Genomic DNA, 26779 nt, shown 5'->3' with positions numbered 1-26779 from the left:
GGTAAACAATTCAATGGCTCAGCCAGCCGTGAAGTCTGTGGCACAATGGCCTATGTTTGCGTGCCGGTCCTAGTTATCGACTTGATTTTCGGTGACGTGCCCGGACCGGCAATTGTCATCAAGGGGTTAAACAACACAATGTAACTCGAAGTCAATCACACTTCTGTGAAATCACACTGTCCACTCAGGAAGCAACACAGTGGACAATCAATTTCACATGCTGTTGTGCAAATGGAACAGGCAACAGGTGGAAATTATAGGGAATTAGCAAGACACCCCCTAATAAAGGAGTGGTTCTGCAGGTGGTGACCACAGACCACTTCTCAGTTCCTATGGTTCCTGGCTGATGTTTTGGTCACTTTTGAATGCTGGTGGTGCTTTCAATCTACTGGTAGCATGAGACGGAGTCTACAAGCCATACAGGTGGCTCAGGTAGTGCAGCTCATCCAGGATGGCACATCAATGCGAGCTGTGGCAAGAAGGTTTGTTGTGTCTGTCAGCGTAGTGTCCAGAGCATGGAGGCGCTGCCAGGAGACAGGCCAGTACATCAGGAGACGTGGACGAGGCCGTAGGAGGGCAACAACCCGGCAGCAGGACCGCTACCTCCGCCTTTGTGCAAGGAGGAGCACTGCCAGAGCCCTGCAAAATGACCTCCAGCAGGCCACAAATGTGCATGTGTCCACTCAAACGGTCAGAAACAGACTCCATGAGGGTGGTATGAGGGCCCGACGTCCACAGGTGGGGGTTGTGCTTACAGCCCAACATCGTGCAGGACGTTTGGCATTTGCCAGAGAACACCAGGATTGGCATATTCGCCACTGGTGCCCTGTGCTCTTCACAGATGAAAGCAGGTTCACACTGAGCACGTGTGACAGACGTGACAGAGTCTGGAGACGCCGTGGAGAACGCTCTGCTGCCTGCAACATCCTCCAGCATGACCGGTTTGGCGGTGGGTCAGTAATGGTATGGGGTGGCATTTCTTTGGAGGGGCACACAGCCCTCCATGTGCTTGCCAGAGGTAGCCTGACTGCCATTAGGTACCGAGATGAGATCCTCAGACCCCTTGAGAGACCATATGCTGGGGCGGTTGGCCCTGGGTTCCTCCTAATGCAAGACAATGCTAGACCTCATGTGGCTGGAGTGTGTCAGCAGTTCCTGCAAGAGGAAGGCATTGATGCTATGGACTGGCCCGCCCGTTCCCCAGACCTGAATCCGATTGAGCACATCTGGGACATCATGTCTCGCTCCATCCACCAACGCCACGTTGCACCACAGACTGTCCAGGAGTTGGCGGATGCTTTAGTTCAGATCTGGGAGGACATCCCTCAGGAGACCATCCGCGACCTCATCAGGAGCATGCCCAGGCGTTGTAGGGAGGTCATACGGGCACATGGAGGCCACACACACTACTGAGCCTCATTGTGACTTGTTTTAAGGACATTACATCAAAGTTGGATCAGCCTGTAGTGTGGTTTTCCATTTTGATTTTGAGTGTGACTCCATATCCAGACCTCCATGGGTTGATAAATTTGATTTCCGTTGAGAATTTTTGTGTGATTTTGTTGTCAGCACATTGAACTATGTAAAGACGAAAGTACCGTATTTGCTCGATTATAAGACGAGGTTTTTTTCAGAGCAAATGCTCTGAAAAATACCCCTCGTCTTATAATCGGGGTCGTCTTCTAATCAGACCTCAAATAGAGGTCTGATTAGGAGACTAAGATCCAGATCCCCCGCACCGCTGCAGGGGACCTGGATCCTCCTGTCGTCGCCCCCCCTCCCAATTTAACGCCCCCCCCACACACACACACACTTACCGGTGCTTCCGGAGGTGAAGTTGGCAGCGGGGGTTTGTATGCGTCCGTCGCAAATACCTTCCCCGACTGTCAGAGCTCCAGAGTTCCTGATCTCTGACAGCCGGGGAAGGTATTTGCGACGGACGCATACAAACCCCCGCTGCCAACTCCACCTCCTTCCGGCTGCCGCGGAATGAGACGTCAACCCGCTGCCCCGGCAATACAGCAGGAAATTGGAAGCACCGGTAAGTGTGTGTGTGTGTGTGTGTAGGGCATTTCTGGAATGCCTTACACCCCTATATGCCACTCTGGCACTTAGGGGGTTAAAAGGCATATTATGGGGCAGAGTGGCATATAGGGAGGTATAAGGCATTTCAGGAGGCAGAGTGGCGTTAAGGGGGCATTTAATAGTGCACTCTGCCTCCTGAAATGCCTTATACCTCCCTATATGCCACTCTGCCCCATAATATTCCTTTTAACCCCCTAAATGCCAGAGTGGCATATAGGGGTATAAGGCATTTCTGGAGGCAGAGTGCTCTATATAATGCCTTTTAACTCCCTTAATGCCACTCTGCCTCCTGGAATGCCTTATACCTCCCTATATGCCACTCTGCCCCATAATATGCATTTTAACCCCCTAAATGCCAGAATGGGATATAGGGGTATAAGGCATTTCTGGAGGCAGAGTGGCACATAGGGGGTCAAAAGGCATACCATGGGGCACAGTGGCATATAGAGGGTTAAAAGGCATATCATGGGCCACAGTGCCATATTGGTGTGGCAAGCCTGGGGGCAGATGTGCGTAACTGGGGGACAGGTTGGAAAATACAAGAAATAAAAACAAAAAAAAATATTTTTCTCAATCATAGCTTTTATTAAAAAAAATAGTTTACATGAATTAACATTTACTGGTAAAACTTTTTTCCTTTAGGGTCGTCTTATATTCAGGCTTTTTCTTTTTTTCCTAAGTTAATATTCAGATTTTGGGGGGTCGTCTTATAATCAGGGTCGTCTTATAATCGAGCAAATACGGTATGTCATACGATTAATTCATTCATTCAGATCTAGGATGTGTAATCTTAGTGTTCCCTTTATTATTTTGAGCAGTGTATAATACCTGTCATACTGGGAATTTTTTCCATTATCTGGAAAGGCCAGACCAGCCCTATTTCCATCATTGAAGGGTTGGAAAAGGGTAAGGAACCTTGATTGTAATGGCATGGAACATCAATGGCAGCACTGGTTTAAAGGAACATGTATTTAAACCTTTATCTTAGCTCTGCAAATCTATCATTTAAATATAAAAGGTAACTATGCTATAGGCAGTTTACAGTTAACTCACAGGGGTTATAATGAAAGATACGGTATTTATTTGTATAAGGCAATACTCTAGCATAAGGCTTGTTTCTTGATCATGAGCATGGTCTCAGTACTGAGTGACATTTATTTGTGATTCTTGTTTCTTAGAGCATGGATCTGAACATGGCATGTAACAGAACTAAAGGCATTTACACGTGTGAAGTAAGTATTTACTTTATGGTATTCCAGATGAGCAACTGTTTTTGTAATACTTTAGACTTCTGATACTTGACTCTAAATCAGCACATACCTTTATCTGCGTTGCAATGTTGATAGCTGAAGGAGCAGCTATATATATAATATATATATATAATATTATAAATAAAAAAAATAATGAAATTTCCCCCTTGGCACGCAGGAAAGATGGGTCATAAAACCTGTGTTTTGGTAGATCCAGTGTTTGGAATGTCGTATGGAATACATTAACCCCTTCAATCCCAGGGATTTTTGGTACCTCAAGTCCCAGAGCAGTTTTGCCATTTCACCGATTATTCTCTCTTCCTGTGAATAGTGTACCCATGTAAACAATATATTGTTTTTTCAAGGAGAGATAGAGCTTTCTTTTGATACCATAGTTGCATGATTAGCTGAAAATTTAGAATGAGAAATTTAGTAAAAACTAGCGAAAATTAGAAAAAAAAAATATTTTTTACATTTTCCCGCTGAATCCTCACAAAATTAGGTAAAGTGATGGAAAAATCCCCTCCAAGTTTATCAATTCAGGTGTCCTGATTTCAGAAATACCTAATTTATATAGATTTTCCATACTTTCCCAGCACCAGGGAACATACTATAAGGTCCTCTTAGGGACCTCCTGAACATGCCAGTGATGTCACAATTACATTACTTAGCTCACGTTATTTTTTATATTATTATTGATTTTTTTTATTATTTTTTAAATTAATAACTCCTTTTCCGTTTCGGGGGGGGGGGTGAGAGACATGGTTTCTCACTCCCCTCCCCGCGATCCCCCTGCACCAATCACACTGTGATCTCTATGCAGGTCCTCACAGACGTGCATAGAGATCGCAGCGTCTGTGCCTCCGATGAACTTCCGGGTTACGTCAGCAGTGACGCAACCCGGAAAGGGAATGCCTGAACGCATGAACAGGCAGTTTAAAATGTAACAACTTTCCGGCTTTCATGCCGGAAGCTGTTACATCAGATCGGGCAGCAGAAAGCTGGCGATGCCTGATCTCCCGTGCAGCGGCAGGGATGTGTCCCTGACGCTGCAAGAAGGGCTGGACGTACCGGTACGTCCATAGGGGGTTCTTGAGAGGTTTTTTTTTTTTTTTTTGGACGTCCCGGTACGCCCATAAGGGATTAAAGGGGTTAAGATTAAGGGTTGTGTCCCAAGTGTCAAGAAGAAAATGCTGACTTCTTCCAATGTCTGTCAAAAGATTCTGGAACATGGTAAATGAATTTGGTGATGCCAATACATCCAGCGACATTTATTATTTGGACTGCATACCCCGGGTGAAAGCACATATAGTTCTTGCTGCAGTGAGGGAAACAATCCTCTGTGCTGGATATGCACCACTACTTGTTCTATGTTTAGGTTTCACCAATCTTTATAATTTAGTTTTTTAGTTTTATTTTTAGCGCCAACAATTTCCGCAGCACTTCTTACAATACATATATTTAAGGGGTATGACAAGACTAGAATTGACAGATTAAGACAAACCGATACCTTAGGTGGAGAGAGCCCTGCTCGCAGGCTTACAATCTTGAAGGAATGGGCTCAGGACAAACATAAGGAAGTACTGTGGGGGTTGTATAAGTGACAAGGAAGTTCCAGCAGCTAAGATGGTATGCTTCTCTGAAGAAGTGGGTTTTGAGATTTTTCTTGACTGTTGGGAGGCTGAAAGCTGAAGGTTCGGCAGAAGTAGGTTCCAGAGGTATGGGGCAGCACGAGTGAAGTCTTGTAGTTGGGAAAAGGAACAGGTGATACGTTGGGAGGAGACCCTCAGCCCACGGTAAGAATGTAAAGATTGAGTAGGAGAGTATTTTTTCACGAGGGCAGAGATGTATTGAGGAGCAGTGTTATGGAGGGCCATTATGTTGGTACAAGGGTTTTAAACTTTTAGACTGGTCTCCACGGGGGGGGGGGTTTATGTGTATACTGTAGTATCTGTGTGTAGGTGTGTCAATGCATAGTGCTAGTCAGTGTGTGTGTTTTTGTGTGTGTGTGTAAATGTATAGTGCCAGAGTCAGTATGTCTACTGTATTGTCGTGCCAGATCTGGTGTGTGTGTCCATAGTGTTGGTGTATAATTTCATATGTGTATAGTGTTAGCCAGTGTGTGTGCATGTGTGTTAGTGTGCTGCTAGTTTGTTATAATATGGCATTAGCATGAGTGTGTATGTCAGCATATAAAGGGAACAATTCTGCAAACCTTTGCTAGAAAAAGACCACTTTACTTAACTGCCTATGGTCACTGCTGCCTTGTCCCCTGTTCTTTTCTGCAGAGGTATAGTAGCTGACTGTGTCCGTCCCATGCAAATGGATCCTCATTGTCAAGGATCAGCAGTAATTTATTGACACAGCCAGCTCCTTTATGGCCAGTTATCCAGACCTGAATAATGACTGCATCTGAGCATATTGTTAAACCTGGGAAAATAGGATTTCCCCATATTCACCTTTATTTGCATTTTTTCCCTAGCTCTGTAATGTCACATGTACTTCTGCTTCAAGCCTGAATGAGCATTTCAAAGGAAAAAAACACAAGGTAAGTGCTGGAAAACTTGTGGAGGGGTAGGGAATCAAAATAAGGAGTTTTTTGTTTGTGTTGGGGGATCATCCATATGCACATTTCTTTCTTTCAGTGTGTAAATACAAAATGCGTATTATGCCAATCACAGCTGGCATCTACCCCAATGAATTCTTCTGTCTCCTATGTTATGTATTTTATACCCAGTTTTCATATCAAATTATATGTGAAAAAGTCCAACACACATACATTAAATGTGTAATTTTTTGTTATTAGGCAAAGGAATCTGTTAGGCTGAACAATCTGGGTGAGTACGGAACATAATTTTTTTGTGTTAACATTTTTCGTTCTATTTGATTTTTCCCTGACTGGCTCAGGGAATAGTAAAAACAATAGACTAGCAATAAGTCTTATCAAAGGATGTTAACGAAAAAAAGGTAGAAAAAAAGACTGGAAATTGGTTAAATGAGTCTGCTAGCCACAAATCTCAGCTTCAACAACAAATTCTTTAACCAACAAAGGCACAAGCTAAGCATACTTTTAGTATCAAATTGATGGAGTTGTTCTAAAGCCTGTGAAAAGACTCCTTTTTGGGCTAATTTTAGATAAAGGATGCTAATTTTGCAACATCTAACCTTAACATTTAGCAGAGAAAAGTCATGAAATCAAGTCTCTCCAAAACAATTACCCTGTTTAACCCCTTGATGACAATTGACATCATGCAGAAACATTCAGTTAACGACAATCGACATGCCAGGACCGTCTTGACTTTAAACAAGTGTAGTCTACGTTCGCTTTCTTCACCCAAAGGGTGTTGCTATAATGCCTCAATGTCGAGGCATTCAGCAACACAGAGATTGGCATCAGGGGCCATGACTGGGGCTTCAACATCCGTTTTGAAAGAGTTTAACTTCAATAGCTGTTGAGGCATTCAGCAACACCGAACATCCACCCCAGGACGCTCTGTGACCTTTCTGGAGAGCGGTCACAACAGCCACTGCGAGAAGTTTGCCACTTGCAAGATGCGGCGCGTTCTTTAAGAAAAAAAATAAGCTGAAAAAGTTTCCAACTCTCCAGACCCTCCTGAGAACTGCATTCAATCATGTAAGTCAATGGAGCCCAGCTTTCTAATCACAATGTAATTAGTAAAGTACTTTAAAAATAATACAAAAAAAGTTTTTAAAATAAGTGGTAACATGTAAAAATAATTTTCCACTATCAGGAGAAAATTCCAGCTCCAAAAAAAAATAAAATACGCACAAAAAAAATACTACTGCAAATTTTGACAAAGGCTGGTGGTAAAGTCTGTGCATGGAAATAGTTAAATTACCAGCATTTAAAATACCCTGGGGTATCTATTTTTCAAAAATATATAGTTTTATTGGACACATTGAATTGGCCAGGCTCAAAGATGTACCAAATAGGGCATGGGCACAGGATCACCAAATGTCAAAGTTCAACATTGAAAAATGCACATGCCCCAAATGTGGCCCTTTTTCCCCCGGCTGGGTAAATACATGCATGGGTGGTATCACTGTGCTTGGGAGATGTTGCTGAACACATATTGTGGTGTTGTGTGGCAGTGACGTATACCAGGACCTGTAAATTCATATCTAAAGAAAATGTGTGTGAAACAAGAAACGCTAAAAAAAAATACCACAAAGTTTGACAAAGATTGGTGGGAGAATTAGTGCGTGGGAAGAGTTAAAATACTAGCGTTTGAAATACCTTGGGTGTTTTGATACTAACGTGTCGCTAAAGGACCGGAGCCGTTTTGTGTTTCTTCAACTGTAATTTCTCTCTTATCAATTAGTGCACCCACACAAATCATATATTGTTTTTTTTCAGCACAAGTAGGGCTTTCATTTGAAACCATATTAAGCTGGGTAGTACATTGTTTTGTTTGAAATAAACTGGGAAAAAGTGGGGGGAAAATGAAAAAAACGCATTTTTTTACAGTTTTGTATACATACACATTGAACCAATGGGGAAAATGATCCAAAATATATTCATTAACTTTATTTGGAAACCACCAAATAAAGCCAGGATTTTCATCTATTTTGACCAGTATAGGGCAAATATTGCAAGGCATGCATCACGTTTTTAAAATGTATTTTTTTTTCAAATTTGGCATGGTGGTCTAATAACTGCAATAGTTGTCACAGATACTGATACTGCTAAATTGCTGGGCAACGTACAAGTTAGTTTTGGTAAGATAACGCCTCCCAAAACTCATTGCCCATGAACGGCTCCATAAATTGGCATGGGGTAAATTCTGTGACATCCGGATGAATGCCGGAATTGTCGGTGAAGGGGGGAGCATCTGGAAAAGTGCCAGCTGCAGGGATCCACTCATCAGAGGGATCAGGAGTAGCAACACTGCTCCTTTTAACTGGGGGTGCAGCATCATCATCAGAGCTGCTGGTAAACTGTCCCACATCAAAATCTGACGCAGTGTCAGTGGCAGAGTCTGGCGCCAAAATTTTATATGCCTCTTCCACCATATAAAACCTATTATTTTTTTTTTTTTAAAACCCTACCTAACCTTAGATCCTAACCCTAATCCCTACCTAATCAATTCCCCGCTAACTAACCCACCCACCCACAATTTATGAGGGGAAAAAAAGAATTAACCCCTTAGGGTCAAATACTGCTGATCAGAACACTGATCAGCAGTGAAAATATATATATATATAGATAGATAGATTTTTTTTTTTTTTTTTTTTACACAAATCGCTCAGGACTCTCTTGCACAACGTTTTCTGTCTCTCCAACTCACAACCACGAGTGAGGAGGAGGGAGACAGGGTAATATAGGCAGATACAATGTTTACAAACATTGTATCTGTCAATTTTCAAAAGCATGCACGTGATTCGCTTTTAAAGTGATCACATGCACGGAATTGACGGAGATTGGCTGCTACACGATCGCTGGGGTCGCCCAGCGGTCAGTAGCAGCCATCCCCTCACGATCCCAGCGTGCAGCGCGACCGCTTATTGGCCATGACGTACCTGGTACATCCTGGTCTGGTGGTGACGTATTACCAGGAAGTACCAGGTACGTCATGGTCCGGAAGGGGTTAAGAAGATGTGTGACGGTTATCCTTATGGTACACAGCATTGGATGATGTCAGTCTTTGGCTACATTACAATTTACATACAGTATTTTTCTTTGCATTGTTTCTGGACTTTTATTTGTCTTTGGTTTCGCTTTGTTAGTTATCACCACATAGTTTTTACACTGTCTACAATCTATGATCTGTAACTGACTTAATTAGCTTTTAGTTGTTACATGTTCATTATATTAACACAAAATACTGTTTATTGAAAGTGTTTCAGTAAAGATATGCAGAAGTATATAAAATATGAGAGAGGGAGAGATCAATATAATTAAAATTATAGTGACCCTTACTGAGTCTTGTAGCTATATGTCAATAACTGACTCGTACGAGAGCATTTTAACCCCTTAACGACCAACGATGTGCCAGACGCGTCATGCAAAAACGGTCAGTTAACGACCAATGACTGGCCTGGCACATCATGGCATTAAACTGTTGCTGTAATGCAGGGGCGTCCAACATGCGGCCCTCGAGGTGCGGCCCGCGTAAGATCGGCAGCTAGGGCAACCGATCTTACGCGGGCCATACCTCGAGCCCTGCTACTTACCAGTGGGAGGGTCTTTTGTACTGCAAAGAGGAAGCGGAACCCAGCAGAGTTCACGTGACATCACATGACTCTGCTCCAGTTCTGCTTCCTCTGTTCAGTACCAGAGAACGTAGAGGGAGGCCGCGCCCCCTGCTGAGGTCTGTGAGCGGCATCGAGGAGCTGCAGTGCAGGTAAGGGGGTGGGGAGGGTGTTTGAATGAGTATGCGTGATTGAGGGAATGAATCTGTGAATGAATGAGTATATGAATGAATGAGTGTGTGTGATAGCATGGATGTGTAAGTGCTGGAACCTAGGCATGATAGGAGTGTGATTGCTAACAGCCAGTACATGCTGAAACCTAGCTAGCTGCCCCCCTTGTGTATTGATGCTGCCAGCAATATGGGGTCTGCACATCGCTTACAGCCACCCTGTACCAGCATGTACTGGCTGACTTGGCATGATAGGAGTGTGATTGATAACAGCAATCACAGTCCCATCATGCCTAGGTTCTAGCATTTACTGGTTGGATATGTAAGTGCTGGAACCTAGGCATGATGGGACTGTGATTGCTGTTAGCAATCACACTCTTATCATGCCAAGTCATATTACTATTTTTTTTGTCCAGTTGTGGTGTGTTACCTACTTTTATTAAAAATTTGAGGTGGGGTCATTTTCAGTTTTGGCTAAGTGAATGTTTTGGTCCAGAATTTTCATTTCGGTGTATCCCTAGAATAAATAGAACTATTTCATTTTTAATTATCCTGAATTTGTAGTCACAACAAAAGGCCATATTTTCTCACAATGAAAAATAAGCGTGGCTCGCGCACGTATACAATTCTGATGAAGTGGCCCACTCCAGAAAAAACCTGGACACCCCTGCTGTAATGCTTCGATGATGAGGCATTAACCCCTTAACGACAATTGCCGGTCCTGGCACGACACGGAAAAGCATGTGCTTTACGACAATCTTTAAACGGGTGCAGAAAGCGATCTGTTTTCGCTTTCTGCACCCAAAAAACGTTGCTGAATGCCTCGACCTCGAGGCATTCAGCAACGCCGCGATCGGAACGAAGGGGCCATCTCTGGCCCCTCCACGGGGCGTCAACATCCGCCATACTTTGTATGGCGGCGGACGCCCGTTTTAAAAGCGTTTAAACTTAAATGGTGTTGCTGGAATGCCTCGATCAGGAGGCATCCAGCGACACCAAACACTTACCTTTCGATGGGCTGTGACCGCTCCGGAGAGCGGTCACAGCCGCAGCTGCCGATGATCTTCGCCATCAAGCAAGATGGCCGCTGCCCTGTAACAGGAACCAACAAATTTTAAAAGTTCGCTAGATGGTCCAGACCATCTAGAGAACTTTGGCTCCACTTGCAGGTTGAATACAGGTACTGCATTCACCATGCAAGTCAATGGAGCCCAGCTTTCTAATCACAGTGTGATTAGTAAAAATAAATTAAAAAATAAAATAAAATTAATAATTAGAAAAAAATAGTAAAAAACTAGTAAAATGTAAAAATCATTTCCCACTGATGTCACTATCAGGGGAACCTCCAAGTTGAAAAAAAATGTTAAATTTTTTTTTTAAAAAAAGACAAAAAAAAATAAAATATATATATAAAAAATATATTTTTGTGAGCAAGTCCTAAAATTAGCATATTAGCTTAAAACAATTCTCGCATGGAAAGAGTTAAAATACTGGCATATTAAATGCCCATGGGGTGTCTACTTTTAAAAAAGGTATGATTTGATGGGGTAAATTGCATTGGCCAGGTTCAACAACGTCCCAATTAACACCGGGGGAAGGATGGCCACACATCTAATTTCCAATTAGAAAAATGCACACGTACCAAATGTGGCCTTTTAGTTCCCACAAAAATGACACACCCATGCATGTGGGGTATCACTGTACTCAGGAGATGTTGCTGAACACATTATGGGGTGTCGTGTGACAGCGGCATATACCAAGAGCTGTAAATTCATACATAAAGTAGGTGTGTGTGGGAAAACAGTAATTTTACTCACCGTAAATTCTCTTTTCCCAAGTATAGTGGCAGTACCAGAGGGTTTGCTCTTTCGCCGGGACAAACACTAAAAGAAAACGAAGGGTTAAACTCCGCCCCCCCCTTACCCTATAACCGCCCGTAGCGGCATGGAGAATCAGTTAACTAACAAGAGGACCAAAGGATGGAAAACAATTATCTGTATTAATACCAAATTGGGAGGGAGATCCGTACTGCCACTATACTTGGGAAAAGAGAATTTACGGTGAGTAAAATTACTGTTTTTCCCGGCGTATAGTGGCAGTACCAGAGGGATGTAGCAAGATCCCCCTCAAAAAAAGGGGAGGGAGTTAGAGCTTGACTGCGTGAAGGACCTGACGTCCAAACTCAGCCGCTGAAGCAGAGGAAATGTCCAGTCTATAATGTTTGATAAAAGTATTCCATGAGGACCACGTTGCTGCTTTACAAATGTCCTCCGGAGAGACTGAAGACCTGGAAGCCCAGGAGACTGAGACGGCTCTCGTAGAGTGAGCCGTAATCTGAGGAGGAACTGTGGCCCCACAGGAGTCGTATGCCAGACGGATTGTATCTGTGAGCCATCTAGATAACGTAGATTTTGACACTGCTTGCCCTGCAGATCTTCCCTGGAATTGTAGAAACAGGTGGTCAGAGGAACGAAAAGAAGAGGTACGTTCCAAATATATGGTAAGAGCTCTTTTAATATCCAACGAGTGCCATTCATTTTCTTCTGGTGTCGGATCCGGATAAAAAGTAGGCAGGACAATAGGCTGGTTAATATTGACCTGGGATAATACTTTAGGCAGAAATGACGGTCTCGGATACATGACCACTTTATCTTGATGAAAAACTAGAAATTCCTTAGAGGCTGAGAGCGCCTGGAGTTCCCCAATGCGCCGTGCCGACGTGATAGCCACTAAAAACGCTGTCTTTAGGGAGAGGAATTTTAGTGACACTTCCTGGAGAGGTTCAAACGGAGGTAAACACAGAGCTTTGAGAACCAGGGTAAGATCCCAGGGTGGAAAAAATGATTTAACCGGAGGTCTTTTAATAGTGGTGGCCTTAAAAAATCTCCGAATTAAGCGATCTGACGCCAGATCGAGTAGCAGGAAATGACTGAGAGCAGACACTTGACCTTTAAGAGTAGAGACTTTGAGGCCTGCTGTAAATCCCATATGCAAGAAGCGCAAAATGACCGGAATGGACGGAGGAGAAGACTGCAGATCTAGAGACTGACACCATTCCAAAAATTTTCTCCATGTTCTCAGATAAATTCTTGATGTAGACCGTCTTACTGAATTCAAGAGGAGATCAGTCATAATAGGTTCTATACCTTGATTTTTCAGGATTAGCCTTGCAGCAGCCAGGCCGTCAGTCTGTACATTCGAAGGATGTGAAGGGGAATTCCTTTCGTTTCCAAAACTACTGAGGACAACGGAAGCTCCCAATAAGCTACTGCTAGCTGGCACAGGTCCGAAAACTAGCTCCGATTCGGCCAAAACGGGAGAACTGCTAGTACTCTTGCCTTGTCCATCTTGACTTTGAGCAAGACTCGGGGAATCATCGCCACCGGAGGAAAGATGTAGGCTAGGCTGAATTGCCACTTGATCCCCAATCCATCCAGAAAGGGCGGGTAATCCATACTGTACAGGGAAGCAAAAAGAGGGACCTTTCGGTTCAGTCGTGTTGCCATAAGATCCACTTCCGGCAAGCCCACTAATGCCACCAATTTTTGAAATATAGTCGGATGAAGAGACCATTCTGCTTGAGAGCATCTGTTTCTGCTGAGGTCGTCTGCTAGGGCATTGTACTGCCCTCTGATGTGAACCGCCGAGATAGCTTCCAGATGCTTTTGTGCCCATCGCATAATGTCGGTGCATAACGATTGAAGACTGGCTACTCTCGTACCCCCTTGTCTGTTTATATAAGCCACTGTTGTGGCGTTGTCTGATTGAATCTTTACTGATCTGCCTACTATCCATGGCTTGAAGGATACTAGGGCCCTGAAGACAGCCTGTAGTTCCCGGAAGTTTGAAGATTGACGAGCTTCCTGCGTTGACCACTCTCCTTGTGCCGAGTGAGATTGGAAATGAGCTCCCCAACCAGTCTGGGATGCATCTGTGGTAACTATCAGCCACTGTTTGGGCTGGAATGACAGGCCGCTTGTCAAATTTTTCTTGATCTTCCACCACTCTAGTTGCCGCAACACTTCTTGAGATATCAAAATCTCTTTGTCCAGGTCCTCGTCTTTTCTGGACCAGTGGGACAGGATGTGCCATTGAAGAGGCCTCATTCTTGCCTGCGCCCAGGCTACTGCCGGTATGGTGGAAGTCATAAGTCCCAAAATGCTCATAACCTTTCTGATGGAGCATATGGGATATGCCTGGAGATCCGTGACTTTTAGCCGAATGTGTGTGGCTTTGTCTTTCGGAAGAACAAGACGAAGAGAGTTTGAGTTTACATGAAACCCCAGAAACTTGATCTCTGTTGTTGGAATTAAGTTTGATTTGGCCACATTCAGAAGCCAACCATGGTTTTTTAGCAGATTGATTGTCACTTGAAGATCTATTAAAAGTTGTGCAGCTGATGAGGCTTTTATCAACCAGTCGTCCAGGTAAGGGACCACCGATATCCCCTGTAATCTTAATTCCGCCGCCAAAGGGGTGAGAATCTTGGTAAAGACTCTTGGCGCAGTGGAAAGGCCGAAGGGTAGCGCTTTGAATTGAAAGTGGAGGAGACCTCGGCTTGTGTTCACTGCAAATCTTAAAAATCTTCTTTACTTTACGGCTATAGGCACATGAAGGTAAGCATCCTGAAGGTCTAGGGAGGCCATATAATCCCCTCTCTGAATCAGCTGGGTAACTGAAGAGATGGTCTCCATACGGAAGTGTTGGTAAGGAATGTGTTGGTTGACGAACTTCAAATCCAATACTGGACGAAAGGTGCCACCTGGTTTCGGGACTAGGAACAACCGGGAATAAACCCCCTGAAAAAACTGAGACTTTGGAACCTTTTCTATAACTCCCTGACTGAGGAGTTTTGACGCTGCCATAATTAATGCCGTGTTCTTGGTTACTGACGGGTAAGAGGAGACTAGAAAAACATTGTGAGGAGGTCTGCAAAACATTATGGTGTAGCCTTCTGAAATGATCCGACGGATCCAAGGGTTGCTGGTAGTCTGGAACCATGTATCCCGAAACATCCGAAGGCGTCCTCCTACTTTGTCAGAACCGTCTTGCCCTATCTTGTCTGGCTCCTTTAGGGCGAAATCTGGTGTCTTTATTTTGTTTCCGAAAGGAAGACTTATCCGATGGTCTGGAATATCTCTGTCTATTAAAGGGATACCTGCGGTTCCATTTGGGCTTAATATCTTGAGGCAGTGCCTTCTTGGTGTCTGACATTTGTCTCAACAGCTCTTCAAGAGGAGACCCAAAAAGCTTTTTTCTTTCAAACGGTAAATCACACAGTGAAGATTTAGATGCCGAATCAGCGTTCCAGGATTTAAGCCAGACTGCTCTCCTGGCAACCGTAGACAGACCCATATTACGGGCGGATAGCTTGACTAATTCTTCAACCGTATCAATCAAAAAATCATTAGAGAGTTTCAAATTTTTAAGGAGTTGAGAAAGATCCTTATCTGCATCCTCCAGAACGTGGTTTTCTAATTTCTGGAGCCATAAGCCTTGAGCTCTCGCTACTGCTGCTCCAGCTGATGCTGCTTTACTTTGAAGTCCTGCTGCTTGGAAGATTCTTCTATTAGCAGTCTCTGCTCTCTTGTCCATAGTGTCTTTTAGGCCGGAAACTTCTCCAATTGGCAATGTAGTCTTTTTTGACAGCTGCGCGACCTGGACATCAACTTTAGGAAGCTCTTCCCATATGCTGTCATCCTGAAGCTTAAACAGTTGTTTGAAGTGCTTAGAAACAAAAGCTCGCTTACTAGGATGCTTCCATTCACGCTGTACAAACTTCATAAGATGAGGCAAAACAGGAAAACCCTTTTTCTTAGTGTCTGGATTCAGTAAAACATGATTTACTTCTTTAATGAATTTTCCCAGCTCTTGAGGGGGAAAACCGGATTCTGATTCAGATTCTTCCGAACTGGAAACATCCCTTGATGAACGCGAACATTCCCCAGATGACAATTCCGAAGTAGATGGACTATCTCTCCTGCGTTTCTTACTTGGCTTGTCATATACTGTTGGCTTGGCCGCCTCCTTAAATGCTTGGAATGTTTGGGACAAATTATCCTGGAACCAGGATAGAAAAGACTGCATATCCTTTTGTTTTTCTTTAGCCAGGATATCTGCTAAACACTGCTGACACGTCTTCCTCTTGTAGCCGTCTGGGAGAGGAGTATTACATTCAAGGCACGCCAAATGTTTAGACTTACATGAAGCCTTTTTAGGAGGAGCAGAAGGCATTTTGTCCTTCTCTGGAGATGAAGGGGTTAACATAATCTTTGGTGTATCAAAAGCAAGATCACCAAAAAAACCGTGTGGGGGTCAAACAACACGGCCAAAACCTGTCCTGACACACACTCTTGTGGTCAGACAGGTTTGCACAGCTTTTATAGGCAGCCAAATTTTGAATTTGGCGCCAAATCCGGATGATCCGAACCGCGCATGCGTTGTAGCACGGCCGGATCATCAGTGGAACGCATAGCCACCCGGGCGTGCGTTCCACTGAACTGCGCATGCTCCTCCCCTGGACGTTTGAAAAACCTCCGCTACAGAACCCGTCTGTAACGCGGAGTAGCTGAGCGGCAGCCGAGCTCCCACCCGGGGAGCGAACGGACTGCCCGACCCCCTTGGCCGGCACAACCCGTGTGCCGGTTGAAATCTTCAACCGGAGAAGCCGGAGCCAAGTGTTCGTCCCTGCGGGACAAAAAAGAACTGATTCTCCATGCCGCTACGGGCGGTTATAGGGTAAGGGGGGGGCGGAGTTTAACCCTTCGTTTTCTTTTAGTGTTTGTCCCACTATACGCCGGGAAAAAATACACACACAAAAATACTACTGCAAACTTTGAAAAAATGCTGGTGGTAAAATGTGTGCATGCAACGAGTTAAAATACCAGCATTTAAAATACCCTGTGGTGTCTAGTTTTGAAAAATATATGGTTTTGTTGGGCACACTGAAATGGCCCAGCTCAAAGATGTACCAAATAGGGTATGGGCAGTGGATCCCCAAATGCCAAAGTTCAACATTGAAAAATGCGCTTGCCCCAAATGTGGCCCTTTTGCCCCCAAACAGCCAGGCAAAATCATTCATGTGAGGTATCGCTGTACTCAGGAGATGTTGCTGAACACATATTGGGGTGTTTTGTGATAGTGACATATACGAGAACTTTTTAATTCATACCTGAAGTAAAATGTGTGTGGAAAACCACATGCAAAAAAATGACTACCACAAAGTTTGACAAAGACTGGTGTCAGATATGGTGCATGGAAAGAGTTAAAATACTAGCATTTGAAATACCCTGGGCTGTCTAGTTTTCAAAAATATATGACTTGATGGGGTAAATTGCATTGGCCGGGTTCAAAGATACCCGAAATGGCACATGGGGGGAAGAATTACCAGATTTGGAAAAAATGGCTTTGAAATAGCAAAACGCTACCTGTACTTATTGCCCCATAATGGGTAGAAAAAAGCAAAAAAACATAAAAACATTGGGTATTTCTAAACTGAGGACAAATAGTAGAATCTATTTAGCAGGTTTTTTCATTACCTTTTATTGATGAGTAAAAGATTTTTCAACTAAAAGTTAGAAACAGTCATTTTTTTCTAAATTTTTCACCATATTTTATACTTTTTTTAGTAGTAAATAATATGATACAATCAAAACAATGTCATCTAAAGAAAGCCCTTCTTGTCCTGAAAAAAACAATATCTAATGTGTGTGGGTTCAGTAAACGGGAAAGAAGAAAATTACAGCTAAACACAAGCAGCGCAGAAATGTTAAAAAGGCTATTGTCACGAAGGGTACAAAAAGTAAAATCAGCCTTTGTCACGAAGGGGTTAAGCAGCATCAAGATCGGGATCATAGGCTCGTTTGGCCCCTCCCCAGGTGTTAACGTTCGCCCGTTTTAAAGGCTTACAGCAGGCCTCCTAAACTTCAATGTTGTCGCTGAAATGCCTCGATCACGAGGCATTCAGCCACACTGAACTCCCGCCCCAGGACATGCTGTGACCGTTCCGAAGAGCGGTCACAACCACCACTGCGAGTGATTTTGACGCTCGCAAGATGGCGGTGTCCTTTAAAAAAAAACAATGAAGTTGAAAAGAATCCTCAGGAGTGTTTCTCCAGCCCCTCCTGAGACTCTGGCTCCACTTGCAGGTTGAATGCAGGTACTGCAATACAAACAGCATTCTTATAGGAACTCGCTTAAGTATAGAAGCCATTATAATGGCTTTTATAATAATACCTGAATTTGATTTTTTTTTTTATTTTCCCTATGGTTAGTGGTTGCTCAGACAAAGGAAACTCCATTTGTTTCAGGTAAGCTGTGGTGTTACTAATTTAAGATTGTATGATTACATTGGTTTTCATGAAAAATGTAACTCTTTAAACATGCATCTATAAGGTCAAAAGTAAAAAAAAATATATATATATATATATATATATACACATATATATATATATATATATATATTTAAACACACAGATGGACTGGAAAACTTACTCCAATGTAGGGCTGCAACTAACGATTTTCATAATCTATTAGTTGGCCGATTTATTTTTTCGATTAATCGGATAAAAAAAATGAATGTACATTTTTCATTTATTTAAATTAATTTAATAAACAAATGATTTTAAATACCGTATTGGCTCGAATATAGGCCGCACTTTTTCCCCCCCACTTTAAGTCTTTAAAGTGGGGGTGCGGCCTATATTCGGGGTCTAGCGCCCGACGCCCGGGACATGCAGTCCCGGGCGCCGGGCAGGCAGCGGGGTTAGGATAGAGATCACCCGCAGCCGTGCAGGGGACCTGCATCCTACTCCCCGATACGCTCAGACAGCTTCCCCTGCCGGCACTTCCCACAGGGGGGGTGCCGGCACGGGAGGTTGTCTAAGCGCATCGTGCGGACCGCCAAGCCCCCCCCCCGGACTTACCGGAGCAGACTCCCGGGTGTCTTGCGGGGCCGGCGGGGGACGTCTACGCAATACGCGTATACAACTTCCGGTGCCGGCACATCCAGTGGGGGGGGGGCAGAGGAGGACAGTGGTAGCATATCTCAGGGAGGGAGGACAGTGGTAGCATATCTCGGGGAGGGAGGACAGTGGCAGCATATCTCAGGAGGGGGGAGGACAGTGGCAGCATATCTCGGGGGGAGACAGAGTGGCAGCATGTTTTTTTTGGTGCTTTTTTAAAGAAAAAAACTTTTTCTTTAAAAAAGCACCAAACTTTTAGGGTGCGGCCTATATACGGGGGCGGCCTATATCCAAGCCAATACGGTACAAACAGCAGAATAAAAAAAAAAACTTTGATAAAATGCATTTCTTGTCTTTATTTCCCAACCACCCCCCCCAATTTATGCACATTTGAGCCCAGACATGCCACGCTGCCTCCCAGACATGCCACGCTGCCTCCCAGACATGCCACGCTGCCTCCCAGACATGCCACGCTGCCTCCCAGACATGCCACGCTGCCTCCCAGACATGCCACGCTGCCTCCCAGACATGCCACGCTGCCTCCCAGACATGCCACTCCACGCTGCCTCCCAGACATGCCACTCCACGCTGCCTCCCAGACATGCCACTCCACGCTGCCTCCCACATATTCCACTCCTCGCTGCCTCCCACATATTCCACTCCACGCTGCCTCCCACATATACCACTCCACGCTGCCTGCCACATATACCACTCCACTCTACCCCCACATATGCCACTGTGCCTGATATGCCTTATACCCCCTGATACACCACTCCATCCTCCCCAGACATGCCACGCTGCCCTCCCCACATATGCCTTATATACCGTATATGCCTTATACCCCCAGATATGTCACTCCATCCTCCCCAGATATGCCTTATACCCCCCCCCCCAGATATCTCATAGTCCCCTCATAGTCACAGACTTGTTCACAGCACACTGACACCATACTTTTATAAATAAGTACTGGGTTAATCTTCACTGATTTAGATTCCCTTTAGTCTGTCCCCCTTTACCTCTAACGGCGCCTTAAGTTAACTTTATTAAATTAAATTAAACCCTCAGTCCTCTTCATTAAATTAACCCTAAACACCCTATTAACCATAACTACCCCTAAATTAACTCTAAATACCCCATCAAACACAACTACCCTAAATTAACCCTAAACACCCCATTAACCACAGCATCCCCTAAATTAACCCTAAAGACCCCCATCAACCACAACAGCCCCTAAATTAACCCTAAACACCCCATTAACCACAACTGCCTCAAATTAACCCCAAACACCCCATTAACCACAGCTGCTCCTATATTAACGCTAAACACCCTATTAACCATAGCTGCCCATAAATTAACCCTAAACACCCCATTAACCATAGCTGCCCCTAAATTAACCCTAAACACCCCATTAACCATAACTGCCCTTAAATTAACCCTAAACACCCCATTAACCATGCCTTTCAAATATGGCAGCACCATGCTGCTGGAAGAGCTTAGCAAGTGATTAACAATAACTGTAACTGTTTAAAAAGTAATTTGGCACTATAATTTCTCTTCTAGATTGTAATATTTACCTAATTTATTGATTTGTTTTAGTCTGTCAATTCTAGTTTTGTCTATGTATTGTATGAAGAGCTGTGTAAATCTTTGCTGCTATATTAATAAAAGATATAATAAAAGATATATTAAATATTTTGTAGGATACATCATACGCTAGAACGTTGAGATTCTCTAGAGGATTAATGCTATGCATACAGTAGATGAAGAAACATTTTTTGTATAAGCAGAAATCTTAACGTGGTACAGGTTAGGAATTTCATCAGAACAGCATATGTATAATACATCCTGTATGATAATTATATGCCTAAGCTTTTGGCATGAAAACAGATGTTCTGTTACAAACATTTTTGTAGGATTAAGTATCCATTGAAAACAAGGATCAACAATGTTTCACAGTACAATAGTGCTAAAACATAGTTAAAATTTAAACTGTGTGGCTGCACATTTGCTCAGCAAAGTAAGGAATGTATACCTTGGCTCACTCCAGGTAAATACACTGCATAAAACTGTGCACATCTCAGGCTGTTATTCTGGTACTGGGTATGGGGCGGAAAGGTTAGAAGGGCTGTCTAATACCGTAATATAAATTGACCACTTACTTGGCATGTCTGGCATATCATACGTTTAAACAGGCATAGAAATGGATCTAAGATTGCTTTCTTCTCCAAAATGGTGTTGCTGTAATACCTCTATCAAAGCCTTCAGCAGCACTGAAAACTGTAGCAGGGCCCTTGTCTGATTGCTCCCCGGAGCATCAACGTGCGCCACCTGCTTTAAAAGAAATTAGGAGGTGATCAGCGATCACCTGCTAATCTTAAACTGTGTTTCATTTCGGTGCATCCCTAGTTTTTTTTTTTTTTTTTTTTTTTCGGCTACCAGCAGAGGTGGTCTACGTGCAGACGTTTACTGGCTGCCCCTACTAGACACCAAGGAGTCTGGGGTACGGGTTATTATGATTTTTATCTGTCAGGGTAGGGGGTTAGCTGTAAGTGGTGCAGGGGATGAATGAGGGATATTAAAGCTCTAATGGTGATACATTTTGGTGATCGTTCCTCTTTATTGTCTTGAAGTATGTAACTCAGCTTGTCAGACATGTTATAAATCATCAAGACTTGGAAGGTGAGAGTAATGCCCTTCTCAAAGAATATGGTGCTTCAATAGTTCAGGCATAGTCTTCTGAATTTAACATTTCAGGCAGTTATTGAAGAGAATGTTAAGTTACTTTTGCATAAGTAAGTTGTTTGCTCCATTTCATAATGCGTTTTGGATCATAGCTGTTTTATTGGTTTCGGATTTCAGGCGTTTCCAGCTATGGAACAAGCACTTGTGTTTTTGTATATTGCTTATGTGTCAATTGTCTGTCTGTTTGTTCCTGATGATAAGTTAGAATGTGCAGTTCTTATCAGCAGTCGTTATTGCTGCTGGGAACGTTTTTTTGTTGGTTTTTGTGTCTGTTTTCAGCACAGGTCAAGGACCAAGGCTATTTTCTAATACCTTTTCTAACCACCTACCACATTAAATAAAACAAACCAAAAAAAACCTCTTAAGGTCAAGTAAAAATGATTAAGATGATGGGGGGGGGGGCAAAATGTAAATAAAACTGGGACTTGGGACCCAGGGAAGTACCCTTTGTCTAAGTACTTACTAACACTTATCCGGAAATATGCCCTCCCATCCGGAGCAAGAATGTACTAAGGAAAAGTTATTTAAAAATATCATTTTGAGAGCGTTTCACTTTTTTTCCCAACATGGACTGATTCCATTCAGCGTAGTTATCCTGTGTAACTAGTGTAACTATTATTGGTGTTAAACTGCAGTGTAAGTGATAAGGTAATATGTTTATGGTGGATACATATTTTCTTACCAGCTTTTTTTTTTTTTTTTTTTTTTGTCAAAGAGGAATATAAACTTTAATTCCCCTTTTTGGTAACATTTTGCTTAGGGGTTTACCAAGAAAAGTTTTTTTTTTAGTAGCAGATCAAATGATTTTTTTTTTCTTCTCAACATATGGATTTTCTAGGGTTATCTTACAAGCTTACAAGGTAGGCTTCAGTTGTAAATTTGTGCCTCTTCTGTAATTAGCGACATAGATATTGGTGGTCTTTTATGAAGTGACACTTATCAGCTAATGCTATCCTTTTCTTTTCTCAGGAATTGAATATGTACGTAAAAAGAGCAACGTCTTTAGTAAATGTGAATTATGTGATGCACAGTTTGTTGATGTGATGGGGCATGTTAACTCATCCATGCACATCTTGAAGTATATGGTAAGTCTCTTATGGTTTTGTACGTAGTTAAAAGGTTTTCTTTCTCGGAAAATGTTTTGTCTAAAAAAAGATTATGTACTATTCTCTATATTGTAAGCTAGTTTGAGTAGGGCTTCTTGTTTTTGTAAGTCAAATTGTTATGTTATATATTAGTTGTGTCCTGTTGACCCATTACATAGCTGAATATGATGGTGCTATATAAGACCATACATAATCATTTCCCAACTACCCTTAAATAGAAATGTCAATCATTTTCCCACTAGCACACATGACACTGGAATATGGTATTATTCTTGTACTGTTTTATTTTACCTATATTTTACCTCAGGGCTCGACAAATCCCAGGCGCCAGGATGACTGATAATTCTGTCCTGGCGCCTAGGTGTTTGTGAGCCAAACCTATAATTTAGTTTAGGATCCAGATACCCCGCGGCTTTGCAGGGGACTTGGATCCTCCTTTCCGGCAGCAGCGGGCGTCTGTGCGATGCAGACAACCCCGCTGCTGCCGGCGGCTCCGCCCACCCTCCTCACTGAACGGGGCTATCACCGCCCACGAAGGTCACTGAGTCGCGCTGGCCAGCTGACTCAATTCTATTTCGGATCAACGGGGACGGCTTCTTAAAACGCCACCGATTTGACGATTCGAAATAGAAGTGGGTCAGCCGGCGCTGCTCAATAACTTTCGTGGGCAGCACCAGCGCTGCTCAATGAGCTTTGTGGGCGGTGCCAGCCCCGTTCAGTGAGGAGGATGGGTGGAGCCGCCGCCAGCAGCAGCGGGAATCCAACAGAGTGCACATCGGGGTTGGGTAAGTGGAAGTAACTGGGGGCATGCTTGGCAGTAGGAGGCTGGGACAAAGATGCCTATGGGAGACTGGGGGCAAAGGCAAACTCTGTCCCCAGTTTCCTATAGACATCTTTGTCACTAAATAGCTTCCCATAGTCCCATGTTTAGTGACAAAGATGCCTATGGGAGACTGGGGGCAAAGGCAAACTCTGTCCCCAATTTCCTATAGGCATCTTTGTCACTAAATAGCTTCCCATAGTCCCATGTTTAGTGACAAAGATGCCTATGGGGAAACTGGGGGCAAAGGCAAACTCTGTCCCCAGTTTCCTATAGACATCTTTGTCACTAAATAGCTTCCCGTAATCTCGTGTTTAGTGACAGATGCCTATGGGAGACTGGGGGCAAAGGCAAACTCTGTCCCCAGTTTCCCATAGGCATCTTTGTCACTAAACATGGGACTATGGGAAGCTATTTAGTGACAGATGCCTATGGAAACTGGGGACAGAGTTAATTAACGGAATTAATTAATGGTAATTAAAAGTATGCACTGGTGCTTTTTAGTGTGGGCAAAGTGAGGGCTGGGGAAAAGTGTGAGACTGTGTGTGCTGGGGCAAAGTGTGAGTGTAGGGCAAAAAAAAGTCCTGGCTCCTAACTTTTTTTAGCTGGCTCCTAGATTTAAAAAATTTTGTCAAGACCTGTTTTACCTAAAGATTTGGGTATTGGTTTGCTATCATGTGACATTGTTGACTCAACTGTTTGCTCTTTTAAAACAATCCAGTTAAACGTTTTAAACTTAACGAGTGTTCATGATGAAAATGTTTTGAATTGTTTACACTTTCTCTTTTTAGGAGACTCGTTATCCAGAGACTTTTAAAAATATAAAATGCCAAGGATTAAAATCCTTCAGTCCTGAACAACTGAAGAGAATTATGCTGGAAATTGGAAGACAATCTGGAAATTGGAATTTAAATGTAATATATTTGTTCTCCGGTCCGATTTAATCATATTGAAAAATGTAAATGAATTGCCTGAAGGTCTATGTATAGAGTTCTTCCAGAATCTTAGTTTTTAGTTTGTGTGCGGTGAGGGTTACGAATAATCAGTGAATCTGATGCAAAGTGGAAAGATCTGTTCAGCATGATTTAATAGGTGGCCATGGTGATGAAACCAATTTTCATGCATTGCACCAGAATCTCTTCATCATTCATCATCTTCTAGTCTGGATCAGCCATCTAGCAACCTGTAATCTTACGTGTTTGTTTGGTCTGGTGGTCATAACTCTCTTGATTTCCATTACAGAATACCTAATAAATTGTGTATAGAAAATCAAACATAACAAAAAGTAGTTTTTACAATTTCTTGAGGGAAAATGAAACATTTTGTGTTGTGAGATCTATATGGTAGCAAAGAGAAAGGTAAAGAGATCCCCAATCTCATGTTGTTGTCTAGTCAATACAATTAAAATCAGTATACACATGCACATACATGCATGCACACACAAATATGCTACCACACGCGAAAAGTCTAACATTCTTAAATAGATTTCTTTTATAGGTTGGTTGAAATGTCTTCATTTGTATGGCAATAGTAATAAGTTTAGTCTTTCCATATTCTAGATTTATGCAGAGGATGCTTTGTGGATGGGAGAAATGTTTGGCAGTAAGTTCATCTTTTATTGTTTTTTTTACTTAATCTGTTTACATTGAAAATTTTAATGTGTATCGCATATTTCTTCCTGCCTTTGATGTTTACAGTGGAGTCATGTCTTGTTGGCTGGCTGGCTGTCTGACACAGGGTCCTAATTTCCTGTGAAGTTGGGAAAATGTCCTCAGCAATGGCAGTTTTAAGACCAAATGGCCAAAATGCATGCACAAACCACACTGTGCTAGTGCCTTATGTGGATGACATTCACATGAAATTGCATACTACCCACTCTGCTTAACTAGAATTGAGGTGTGAAGTTATGCACCGTCCAGGTCAATCGGAAAGTGTTTCCTGTGAAGTCTTCTAGTTGTCTCTGGATATATATGGCTCATAATCCTTTTTTGTCGTTTTGAGATAAACACCTAGCTTCATATTTAGAGATTTTACAAAGCTTGACTTTTATTAGGTTTCATAAATAAAGTGCAAACAACGTGTTGCATAATTATGTGTTACATAATAATGGCTGTGGATGTTTGACATCTCTTATACAATATACAGTGGGGCAAAAAAGTATTTAGTCAGCCACCAATTGTGCAAGTTCTCCCACTTAAAAAGATGAGAGAGGCCTGTAATTTTCACCATAGGTACACTTCAACTATGAGAGACTGAATGGGGGGAAAGAATACAGGAAATCACATTGTAGGATTTTTAAAGAATTTATTTGCAAATTATGGTGGGAAATAAGTATTTGGTCAATAACAAAAGTTCATATGAATACTTTGTTATATACCCTTTGTTGGCAATGACAAAGGTCAGACGTTTTCTGTAAGTCTTCACAAGGTTTTCACACACTGTTGCTGGTATTTTGGACCATTCCTCCATGCAGATCTCCTCTAGAGCAGTGATGTTTTGGGGCTGTCGCTGGGCAACACGGACTTTCAACTCCCTCCAAAGGTTTTCTATGGGGTTGAGATCTGAAGACTGGCTAGGCCACTCCGGGACCTTGAAATGCTTCTTACGAAGCCACTCCTTCGTTGCCCGGGCGATGTGTTTGGGATCATTGTCATGCTGAAAGTTCCAGCCACGTTTCATCTTCAATGCCCTTGCTGATGAAAGGATGTTTTCACTCAAAATCTCACGATACATGGCCCCATTCATTCTTTCCTTTACACAGATCGTCCTGGTCCCTTTGCAGAAAAACAGCCCCAAAGCATGATTTTTCCACCCCCATGCTTCACCGTAGGTATGGTGCAACTCAGCATTCTTTCTCCTCCAAACACGACGAGTTGAGTTTCTACCAAAAAGTTCTACCTTGGTTTCATCTGACCATATGACATTCGTCCAATCCTCTTCTGGATCATCCAAATGCTCTCTAGCAAACTTCAGACGGGCCCGGACATGTACTGGCTTAAGCAGGGGGACACGCCTGGCACTGCATGATTTGAATCCCTGGCGGCGTAGTGTGTTACTGATGGTAGCCTTTGTTACTTTGGTCCCAGCTCTCTGCAGGTCATTCACTAGGTCCCCCCGTGTGGTTCTGGGATTTTTGCTCACCGTTCTTGTGATCATTTTGACACCACATGGTGAGATCCTGCGTGGAGCCCCAGATTGAGGGAGATTATCAGTGGTCCTGCATGTCTTCCATTTTTGAATAATTGCTCCCACAGTTGATTTCTTCACACCAAGCTGCTTGCCTATTGCAGATTCAGTCTTCCCAGCCTGGTGCAGGTCTACAATTTTGTTTCTGGTGTCCTTCGACAGCTCTTTGGTCTTGGCCATAGTGGGGTTTGGAGTGTGACTGTTTGAGGTTGTGGACAGGTGTCTTTTATACAAGTTCAAACAG

The 26779-nt window shown here is 43.0% G+C and overlaps 1 protein-coding gene across 1 annotated transcript in view; it reads left to right on the top strand.

The window, feature by feature from the left end:
- Positions 1-26779, top strand: part of LOC128497658 (uncharacterized) — a 62285-nt gene that overhangs the window by 2108 nt on the left and 33398 nt on the right. Inside the window, exons 2-7 of the mRNA XM_053467822.1 lie at positions 3264-3317; positions 5818-5883; positions 6142-6172; positions 22393-22508; positions 24141-24263; positions 24909-24951. Coding sequence (XP_053323797.1) covers positions 3264-3317; positions 5818-5883; positions 6142-6172; positions 22393-22508; positions 24141-24263; positions 24909-24951 — 433 coding nt within the window. The remainder of the gene's footprint in view (positions 1-3263; positions 3318-5817; positions 5884-6141; positions 6173-22392; positions 22509-24140; positions 24264-24908; positions 24952-26779) is intronic.

This window comes from Spea bombifrons, chromosome 5 (assembly GCF_027358695.1).
Source record: "Spea bombifrons isolate aSpeBom1 chromosome 5, aSpeBom1.2.pri, whole genome shotgun sequence".
Classification (NCBI taxonomy): Eukaryota; Metazoa; Chordata; class Amphibia; order Anura; family Pelobatidae; genus Spea; species Spea bombifrons.
This window is presented reverse-complemented; position numbering and strand designations above follow the sequence as displayed.